Here is an 11,049-nt window from a genome sequence, read left to right on the forward strand (position 1 = left end):
TTAATCATACAGTTCTACTATGCGCAATTTCATCCTATAGACTTGTCATTAACTATTCCTCGTAGCAATTTCATTCTCGTAACGATATCGATCCAGATACGAGAAGGCAATTGTTGTGCTCGTTATTACTTAGCAGCCTATTTAACATTCGTGACACGATAATGATCCGTCAAAACTGTTCAGAAAGGATGGCAAAGAAGTAGAGTGTTCAAGTTTATCCACTGTTAAAGTTCTCGCGACTTTGATCCGCGATGTTCAAGCCGAAAACTCTCAGGCAAACCATTGTGCCGTCATTGGTGATGAATTTTCTTTTCGGGATGGGCATCAGTGACGTTCTTAGCAAAAAGCCATCGAAACTGATAGAGCACGCGTACACCCTGTGTGTTTTGGTATTGGTTAATGTCGGTGGTATATTAATAATACCTTATTTCAATAAATATTATATAATTAGCATGCTCAGCTTAAGTCGAATCGCGTTCAAATTACTGATTTATGCGAATCTTTGGACATTAAGCACGTTGATCGTCGCCAGCAGATTAAATGCGCAGGTAAATCGAGCGCTTTGTTTCGAAAAAGTTTTATTTTAAATACAAAGACTACAGGGGAAGACACGATACACCTATGTCATATTTTTCGGATGTTATGGCGCAGCAGTTTTGAAATTCGATAGATTAGAAACACTTGATAATTATTTTCAGATTGACCGTGTTATATTTTTATCTTGGATTAGATATATATCTTTGTCATTCTCTTTCTCATCGTCATATTTTTTTAATTAAAAAAAAAAAAAGAATAAAAAATAATATGTAAAGCAGTAAATTTTCATCCGAGATAGTTTTAAAGAGTCGAAGTTCCAATACCATACGACCGGCTAATTTATTCGTAATTTTAATACGTCTTTCGTCTTCTAGAAATTACGTAGTTTGATCGCGCTTGTAGAATCGAACGATCAAGCAATGGAAAAAATAGGATTGCCACGAATGTATCGTGCGCTGTTCGTGAATCAGATAAAGGAATTCGTGATTTACGGATTTATCACAGTCGTTTTCGTCGCAGTCACTTCCAAATGGCATTTTGCAACATCCACGCCAACGATGATGAAACTGTGCCTTTCCTTCGTAGCCCACGTTCCATTCATAGTCATCTATGTTTCCAGCGTTACCTTCGGCTTTTGGGTCACGTATGAAACCAAATATTCAAAAACGATTAATTATTCAATTATTCAAATATTCAAAAATATTGAATTACGGTAGAATTCCATTTATAGAAATGAAATTTTAATCAGTGCTCGATTATGTGAACTCGTTCCAATTATACTTATGCATTATCGTCTACAAAGATGTTCTGTGAATCATCACTAGTAACGAGAACCGTGACAATGATGTACCATTTACTTCGCCACAAATTACGATAAATAGAGTTCTACTATGATAGTATTCTAATGAAACTATAAAAAATACAATGTATAAAATATAGGTGCTTGAGGTTGAAGCTTCACCAACTGAATCAATTGCTTCATAGTATGTTGACCACGATGACATCGGAATCGTCATTGCATAAAAAATTTCTACAGATGAAGAACGATTTTGAGAACAAGAAATTCTGGTCGTTTAGGAATGAACAAGGGAGCCATGGAAACACGAACAAGATAAGATCGATAAAGTGAGATTCTGCGTTGAGCGGAAAACCGCAAAACGTTCTCTGTATCGTTTCTCATATGTTATACGTTAATTTGTCTAACGTGACAAGAGATAATAGAAAATTGTTTAATAGGAATATTTGATATAACGCGTGAGAGAAGATTGGAGATTGCGCGTTTGCATTTTCGCCGCGATTTTACAAAATTGTTAAACTCGATAAAGAACTTTTCGTTCGAAATATTCGAGAAACGAATTTTCTGTCGAATTGTACAGTTGAAATGTATCAGGAAATTTAACGGCACTGCGGTAAATACATCGTCCGGAAATTCTTCAAATTTAGTCTTTACAGCGGACAAATAAAACTGTAGAAAAGAAATAGATTAAATTTTACTTCAATGGATAATTTGATATCGAGGAAAGTATTAAACGTCAATTTTTAAGAATAAATTTCACTTTTTGAAAAAGAGAGTGTGCGACAAATAGTTTTGGCGATATTAAATTATTCATTCATACGAACATACATTTTTTTCGAAAAGGCAAATGCATCTAGAGATAATCAAGATCGTGAAAGTCGTGAATGACACGTTCGGGATGCAGATTCTGTTGCTGATGATCACATCGGTTATCTTCACCATTACTTTCCTCTACATATTGTACAGAATTATATGGCTGGATCTGACCATGGATGAACTTATAAAAGAACTGGTCTCCGTGATTTGCTGGTTCTTAGTTTACGCGTCGCAAATCTTTCATGTGAATCACGTTTGTGCTAAAACGAACTTAGAGGTACAGCATTTTATCAGAAGAAACTATCGATACACATCGATAAACGTTTGAAATCTTAAAGATGTTAATGAACATAGAAGAATATCAGAAAAAAGAAAAAAGTATTATTTATATATATTTCTCAAAATATATATCTAAAATCGTACAAGATTAAAATAGTTGAAAGAAATTAAAAAGCATGAAAGTAAATTGCTATTATTAATTGTTCACAGGTAACGATTATGGGCGATATTATTTGCGACCTGTACGAACCATCCACCAGCAACGAATTTCGAACAGAGGTAAATATTCAAGACCTGTATAAAAAGATATGTTGTAAGATTATTAAAAAAAAAAACACGTCCACTAAATTCAGATGAAAAATGACATTTTTAGATTCGAAATTTCACCCTACAGCTAATACAAAATCCGGTGGTATTCACAGCTCATGGATATTTCAACCTGGACCACACGTTTATTCAAGCAGTATATGAACCTTTAATTAAATAAGAAATAGAATTTAGCATTTACAAGCTATAATTTTAAATTTCATTTCAATTTTAATATATAGTGAGTTATATCATCCTTTAATTAACATTTGTTTTTTCAGGTCATTGGAACGATCACCACGTATCTGATAATTATGATTCAAGTGGGCGACGTGACGAAGTCACAAACCGTGAAAACTCTGAACAATGAATCCGATGAGACTTTATTCTAAGAAATCTATTTCAGTAGAAATTGTACTCGACTTAAAGTTAAATCCAATTTCTTTCGATTCTTTTATTAAAATCATATAATATCAATTAATAAAATTACAAATTGTTTTCATCAATTATAAATCGAACTGTAAGTCGAATTTTCCGGCAAAAAATAATAAATTCGTCGAAAGGACCAAAATAGTATCTTGAACTCGACTTTCTTCACCAAGTTACTCGGATATTCGCCCTGACAATTTTCCGCCAATTAGGACGTGGACAGGGATGATACCTCAATTACACTACCCCCTGGTACGCCCTATACGATTCCAGATGGAGGCGTTAGCCCGTGAAATTTGGTAATCTTGAAACTGGATAGCTCGTAATTCGGTGAAAATAGCCACTACTTCGAACAACCCCTAACCGATTTTTACTTAGCGAAAATAGCGATTAAACAGTCTTGGAAATCTGAATTAAATTACTCTCCGGAGAATCTAAAATAAAATATTCAGAAATGAAACTAAAATGTTTTTCTATTGACTTTCAATTTTTCGAAACTCTGCGTGATTTTAGTAAAAAATGAAAGCTTCCAAAATTCTATTATCGCGTAATATTTTCAAGTAATTGAATAGGTGGAAAAGAAAAGAAATTTACATTAACCGTGGAGTCTTGTTTCGATCACTTTCGACTCAAATAAACATATTTTTCTAACGTCAGAAAATATCTGCAATTTAAACACAATTTCACGTTAAACATCTTCCTAAAATATCACAAAATCTTTTTCTTCGATAAAACGAAGGCAGTTGGTAAATTATATTTCAAACTTTTCTGTCTGATCTCTGTACTCTTTTGTTAATTCTCGTTATTCGTATGTCGCGATATAGCTTTTCTTTCTTTTTTTTTTTTTTTTTTTTGTTTTATGTGCATGTGTTTATGTAGTTCATTTTAGTATTGCAACATACGCGGCACGGATAAAATACACGTTTACAACGGGTATAACATTAATTGAGAATTAAGGGTGCGAACGAGCGTAGCCGTCAGGAGCCACCTGCTACCGTGGAATACTGGTGGGGCTAGGAGAATTGATATATTGCACCCAAGGGGACAGAGAGACCAGTTTAGATGGGTGCAAGTACCGTGTCATCCCTAATCCTCTCCCCTCTCGTTAACTAACATTCGTAAGAGATATCTGGGCTTTGTTGCCGATTAAATTATTCCAGTCAATGCGATCGAATCCACGATAGTCTGCATGTATAATAGTGCCATGTACAAAAGCGTATCATTAATTTTAAATTTCGAATTTTATTCTAATTGACAAATATTACATTGTCTTTCTTTCTACTCTACATACATGTATGTATTCTAAGAAAAATATTATAATTTCTTTAACGTCAATTTTAAAAGCGTTTTTTTTTTTTTTATATATCAATTTAAGAAATATAATTTCTTAATAATGATTTTACAAAACAATAGTGTTAATATTTGTTTAATATCGATGGCTGATGGTCATTGAACAGAAACAGAAAGATAGATTTCCTTGACCAAGGCATATGGTATGGATTAAGATGGAGATTTTAGAAAAGTAAACTCAAACAGGCTGCTACGATTCTAATAATCCGCAAACGTCGTTTATCATGTCGAGACGGATTTACCCTAACAACAGGACACTCCTACTTGAGGGTGCGGGTATTCGATCACATCGAATCCTCGCCAAACATTTACCCCACATGTTTATTGATATTGAACAGGGCGCGCGCAACGGCGCAAGAAAATGGGGAATATAAAGATAGTCGATTATAATAACAAATTATATGTACATATTTATATTCACAATATGACATAGTTATTGTTTCTTCTTTCCGTATTTCAATTTGTTTTTCAGTTTCTTTGGATTTATCCCATATACCTTTAACCTTTCCGGATTTAATGAAGCAACGTCACTACTAATTTCTTCGTCCTTTGTCCCATTCTTCTTCTTCTTTTTGTCGAGCTTCTTCTTCGTCGCCTTCTCCTTTAACTTTGTTTTCTTCGAATGTTTGACATTTGACTCGTTGTGATTTTGATCACCAACTTTCTTTTTAGATGAAAATTCTTTATCGATAGGTTTGCCTGTAGTTTCTTCTTCTTCGTGAATTTTATTTTCGGTGGAATTTATAGATTCTTCCAGCTTATTAATCTTTAGCTTCTTTTTCTTTGGCTGCTCACACTGTTCCTCTGGCTTCCGCTTTTCACATTTCACGTGTTTCTTTGATTTTTCTTGTGTTACATTAACGTTACCTTTTATCTTTTCATCACTTTCATTAGGTTGTTTGTTATATTTAGATGTTTCGTGATTAATCTCGACAGTGGCTGAATCGTTCTGATCGTTTTGTGTCTTTTTCTTCCTCTTTCGTCGCTTCTTTTTTGTTTCTACGCTTTCATTAACGGCGGTAGTAGTTGCGATCTCATTTTTGTCTCCCTCTTCGTCATCCTCGACTTCCCTGAAAAATGTTAAATACAGTTTGTAGTAAATAGCACGAACTCAGTTAAAAAAATTTCCATCCTTCTTGCCTTACTTGTATAAACTTGTAAGTATCTTTCTTTTAAGCGCCTCATTCTTGGCTTTCTGTTTATACATTTGGACGTCATTTAGTTCAGCATGTTCTGGTTTATACTGAAGAGCTTTCTTCAAGGAACACCATTTATTCAATTCTTTATCATCAGCCACCAATATCTAATAAAAGGGACGTATTTAAGGTGTTTTACAGAAAAATAAAGGCGTTAAAAATAATATTAATATATACTTACCTCTTCTATGCTCAAACCATAATCGTTTGGCACAACTTCTCTGTATTTAAATCTACATGGTATGTCACCAATCATATCTTCGTAATCCAATGAGTAATACTTATTGAAATATTCTTCATAAGATTTATGTTGTTGAGGATCAAATTTCGGCTTTTCTTTTGCTATGAGTTCTGCGAACTTAGACTTCCGTTTACGTTTTCTTCTTTTAGAATCCATTTCCATTTCTTCCTGAACTCTTTTCAATGGATTATAATCCGCATCCATCTGAAATTATATGTAATTTAGATTTATTTTCTTGCAATAAAAATAATTAATATAAATAAATTACATTAAATTCTGGATCCTCGCAATGCGGTCCTTCATATCCATCTTCATCTGCCAAATTTTCTGTATTTGGATCATAATTATCCCAGGTATCTTCGATTCCTAGTTCCTCGTCAATATCTTGAAACTCGGGCTTGAGTTTCCCTTCGGGAACTGCATAGTAATCGTCATTAAAAATTTGATTCATTTTTTGATCATATTCGGCAGGATTAAAATCACCCTCCAAATCAATGTCATTAAATTGGATATCGTCATTCCCTGTAATCAGCTTCAATTTCTCTATTTTTTCTTCGATTTCTTTTCTCTTTAAAGCTTTCAACTGCTTAAGTTCCTCTTGTTTCCTTAATTTCTCATCTTCTTTTCTCTTTTTTATCTCTGCTCTCTTTTCGGCTCTACGAGTATCTTTCTTTCTTAAAGAATTCTCCATGCTACGCGGATATCGTTTAATAAATTCCTGATCAGGTTCTTCAAATCTATAATGATAGTTAAGCTCAAATTCTTCTTGCTTTTCGATATTTTTCTCATCTTCTGACAAATTCTCATCACTGTCGTGAATTACGTAGTTTCTGCCTTCACCGTCATCTTCATCGTCATCCGATCCCGTATTTTTATCTAGATATTTATTATTAAGCACATAATCCCTTAAGAATTTCTCATTAGCATCTAAATTAGAGCTGGACCAAAAATCACGCAGAGGTTTAAGTACCTGCTGCTCATTTTCGTTTATATTTGTGCTTTGTCCTTTCAACCATTCCTTGTAATCTGCCTCTTCCTAAATAATAAAAATAACATCAGTTTTGTTACAAAATATAAGAAGATGTCAAGAACAGCTTACTTTTGCTTTTTCACTTTCAGTTTTGGTTTTTGGTTTTAGCAAATCATCTTCCTCTTCCTCATCGTGCAATACACCTTTGAAACTTTCTTTTAGTTCTTTTTGTTCTTGTGCGTATGTGATCTGTTTAGTTTCTGCTTTATCTTTTTTCAGTATACTTTCATCCTCACTGTCGCTAAATTTCCCTTCCCTTTCCACGATTATGTTCCTTTCATAATCTCTTAGAAAAATAGCTTTTTCTTTTTTAGTCTTTTGCCTCTTCTTTTCGATATATAATTCCTGTGCCTTGTTAGTATCATCAAAAAATGTTTCATTTTGATTATAAATTTTTGGGTCTTTATTTTTTAGAAGGGCTAGTGTCTTATAAAAATCTTTATCAAATTGCTGTATCAGCTCCTATGAAAGAAAAATATAATTAATAAAATAATACATAATTTTGTTATATTTGTAAAATATTGTATTATACATTTTCTTCTTCTTTTTCGGAAGAACTCTCACTGTCAGAACTTTCATCTGAGTTCTTATTGTCATTAACGTCTCCGTATTTTGTTTTTACTGAAATATATTGGATTGTTAGACAAAAATAGCCATTAATGCACGAGGTTATAAAGTCAGTTATATGTACTTACGCTTATTTAATTCTTCCTTCTGCCGCCAATTGTTATAGTTTTTAGCATAATCCGTATTTATTTTTAATTCTTCATCAGAATCAGAATTATTACCGTTAAATAAAGTAGTCATATTAAGGAAGTATTAGAAATTTAAGTGAACAATTATATATTATACACTCGATTTCTATAACATACTTTATTAATTTATACTTAATTAATTAATAATTAAAATAATTATAAAAAAGTGTTACTTTCTTTATAAGTGAAATTTACCAAATTACGAAAAATAAAAATTGTTCTTCTGACACTAATATACAATATACCAGAATAAAATGAGGAGGTTATCTTTTCGAGGAACGAAAAGCCACATGTCGCCTTCCTCTGCCTAGGGACTTAATAGAAAGTTTTTATTATTGAAATAAAATGTGTTAAATCATTATCTTATTGAAAAATAAGTAAACAATTTTTATATCAACAATATATAAGATATATATAAAATATAAAATTATTATTTTTTTAATCTATTAATTAAGAGGTTATATCTTCATTAAAACTATTCTAATCTCCAGAATACTTAGTCATATATATATTAATGTTATAATTTTTAATTAATTTAGTTATTTAATGTAAATATAAACATCTATATTAACAAATATAATGTACAAAATCCGTTTTATTTGGAAAATACATAAATATACATAAAAAGTTAACGCTTTTTAAACATTTGCTGTAAACTTTGTACACAGGTGTTCTATTAGGTATTTAAGTGACTATACATAGTATATACATTATTTTGATCTATCAGTTAGCACAGACTAAAGTAGTATATAAATTTTATTATATACACGTATATACAGAATACAAATGGAATATTTAAACAATATTACAATAAATATTAAAAATCTTTAAAATACAAGTGAAACAATAATGTTTCATATGCTAACCAAGATATCGTTATAAATAATATATCTTATCTAATAATCATATCATATATTTGCAAATTTGTTCATACGGTAAATTTTTTACAATAATGTCATCCCTTTCTAATTTTACATCAATACTGTAACTTTCTATGTGAAGTTTATATACTACACCCGTCATGCCTTTGTATTTTCCCCAAAGAATCATGACTTGCTTTCCAAAGGCGGGTATTACTGTTTCTAGATATTCCTGATCCAATTTTATAACGTGATTCTCGACTTCTTCAGGTGATTTCAATTTGACCTTCCCAACAAAATTGGATTTTTCAACAGACTGAACTATTCCTTTAGACTTGTAATATTTGTTTCCAAGAGTCTTAGTAATTACTTTCACCATCAAACCCTCCCTTAACCATCCTTCTCTACTATCTTCATCTTTGCTATATTTAGATGTATGTTTTTCTGATTTTATTGATCTTGTTTCTTTGTCCATATACCCCTTACTTGATTCCTCGGATTTTATATTCGAAATCATAGAGACTGTTTCAGTACTAATTGAACCTTTATCTGCTTTTTCTATTTTTATAATAGGAAGCAATTTTGGCTTTTTATTTATTTTCATGTTAAGAACTAGAGGTGTATCATTGTCAAGTCGTGTTAACGGCTCTTTAACAGTTTCAGATTGTCCGTTACTTTCTTGCTGACCCTTTTCTACTTGTTTTTCTACAAACTCCATCATCCTTTCCTCGTCATCTTTATCCATTTTTTGCTTTTTAGCTTTCCTTTCTTGAGCTGCTAATGTTTCTGGATCTCTGTCGATATATGTTACATACCAACCTAAGGACATAGAAAACAATGATTAGAAAGAATAATTAATATTTTTCATTTTTTACAGAACATGTGAAATATCACACTTATTAAAATTACCCTTTTCTGTTTCATCAACAACACATTGGCCAGTACGTCCAAGCCATTTAACAAATGCAGTTAACGTAAGCCAGATTGTAGCATTCATATGTATATGTCCCCTATCTGAGATATATTCCTGATAAACTCGATTAGCTGGTACACGTCTGGTACCAAATTGTCTTTTCAATAAGTTTAAATAACCATGAGAAAATTCTTTTGAGAATTGATCCATATACCGGGATGCATTGTCAGCAAATAGTAATAACTGTCTATGATGAGATTCTGACATGGTATGACACTTGAATCCATTTTCGTCTCTGCACTGTTTCTGACACATTTGACAATACCATCTCAATTTTTGCAAACCTTTTGCCTTAATTTTATTAGCAATGTACTTTGGTGTTCCCACTTCGTGTTTACCCATTTTCTTAATCGGCAGTGAATTGATCTACTATAACTGATTAATTGACGAAGTTCGATCAAACTGTATCACAATTAGGAAAAGAGTTTTGGAACACAATCATATAAACAGGTTTTTACACTAATATTCCAAAAGCAGCCGCATGCAGAAAGGATATCCGACGACTGAGGCATGAAAAATAAAAATGGAAGACAATAAGATTCTCGTTCTGCGCATGCGTCACATACTATCAATGCCTCAGACAGAGACAGAAATACTTTACTTATCTCTGTCTATCACGCAGAACGAGAAGTTTGTGGTATTCTATGTTGATTTTTCACGATTCAATCTGCGGACGGTTTTCCCTAGGGAGTGTCTGTTTATATGATGATCGTGGTCTGTATCAGACTGTACTATTAAATTAAAAACACTGTTTTGTGAGGAAAAAGTTGTTGCAGATTGTAGTTATACATTCTAATATAATATCATTACCCTTGCTTTTTCAACAAATTGTTAAGCGTCTTTCATATTCTATATATCGAAAAACTATGCAATATTATAACATTAAGAGAAATATCTTTCATATAAATATAAAAATTTATAATAAGTTATTCAACACATCTCCATAATATTGGGAATTTTTGGAACACTTTTAAAAGACTATAGAGACATCTATACCACAAACGAGATACTTAGTCAATGTTTTAATTACTTACCGACCGTAGGTAACATTTGTTGTTATAAAATGATTTAGATAATAAAAGAAATATATTTTTAAGAAACACATATTAATAAAGATATAATTGAAATTAAAGAAAAAACTTTAGATTAATGAAAATATTGTATTAATATAATGGAATAATGAACAATGTAATTAAAAAATTAAAAGTGCCGTATTTTGTATATTTGGAATCTTTTATTCAATACAATACACATACATATGTATATAAAGCTGTAAATTATGTTTAAGTCTATACTTCTCATTTGAACATCTTTAGAGTTATAAAATAGGGATCATCATTTAAGGTCTCTACTTAATTTATACGCAATACACGCCTACGATTAATCGATTCTAGACTCGCCAATTTCTAACATTCTCGCAGGAACGTGCAAATTTAATCGATCATTAAGTAACCACATACTCGTAGTAACACGTAATCTGT

At 31.7% G+C, this 11,049-nt stretch overlaps 3 protein-coding genes across 4 annotated transcripts; 1 reads left to right on the plus strand and 2 right to left on the minus strand.

Annotated features, from left to right (window-relative positions):
* Positions 1 to 100: 100 nt before the first annotated feature.
* On the plus strand, positions 101 to 3,623 carry LOC139987052 (uncharacterized). Of its 2 annotated transcripts, none has more exons than XR_011799778.1 (7): positions 101 to 548; positions 912 to 1,180; positions 1,477 to 1,662; positions 2,177 to 2,426; positions 2,639 to 2,707; positions 2,782 to 2,891; positions 3,016 to 3,623. XR_011799778.1 is itself a non-coding variant. In XM_072002887.1 (7 exons), exons 1-7 carry the CDS (start codon positions 252 to 254, stop codon positions 3,124 to 3,126), a joined length of 1,272 nt encoding a protein of 423 aa, XP_071858988.1. In that variant the 5' UTR covers positions 101 to 251; the 3' UTR covers positions 3,127 to 3,623. The 2 variants fall into 2 exon arrangements, 1 of the variants encoding a protein (XP_071858988.1); XM_072002887.1 differs by having other exon boundaries at positions 2,802 to 2,891.
* Positions 3,624 to 4,897: 1,274 nt separating this feature from the next.
* On the minus strand, positions 4,898 to 8,084 carry LOC139987051 (protein KRI1 homolog). Its single transcript, XM_072002886.1, has 8 exons — positions 7,931 to 8,084; positions 7,676 to 7,841; positions 7,513 to 7,601; positions 7,050 to 7,442; positions 6,219 to 6,986; positions 5,891 to 6,154; positions 5,659 to 5,816; positions 4,898 to 5,583 (listed from the first exon to the last, which is right to left on the minus strand). Exons 2-8 carry the CDS (start codon positions 7,785 to 7,787, stop codon positions 4,947 to 4,949), a joined length of 2,421 nt encoding a protein of 806 aa, XP_071858987.1. The 5' UTR covers positions 7,788 to 7,841; positions 7,931 to 8,084; the 3' UTR covers positions 4,898 to 4,946.
* A 228-nt stretch (positions 8,085 to 8,312) lies between these two features.
* Kin17 (kin17 DNA and RNA binding protein) lies at positions 8,313 to 10,064 on the minus strand. Its single transcript, XM_072003239.1, has 2 exons — positions 9,505 to 10,064; positions 8,313 to 9,414 (listed from the first exon to the last, which is right to left on the minus strand). Exons 1-2 carry the CDS (start codon positions 9,908 to 9,910, stop codon positions 8,639 to 8,641), a joined length of 1,182 nt encoding a protein of 393 aa, XP_071859340.1. The 5' UTR covers positions 9,911 to 10,064; the 3' UTR covers positions 8,313 to 8,638.
* Positions 10,065 to 11,049: the final 985 nt, after the last annotated feature.

Source organism: Bombus fervidus, chromosome 5, assembly GCF_041682495.2.
Source record: "Bombus fervidus isolate BK054 chromosome 5, iyBomFerv1, whole genome shotgun sequence".
Lineage (NCBI taxonomy): Eukaryota > Metazoa > Arthropoda > Insecta > Hymenoptera > Apidae > Bombus > Bombus fervidus.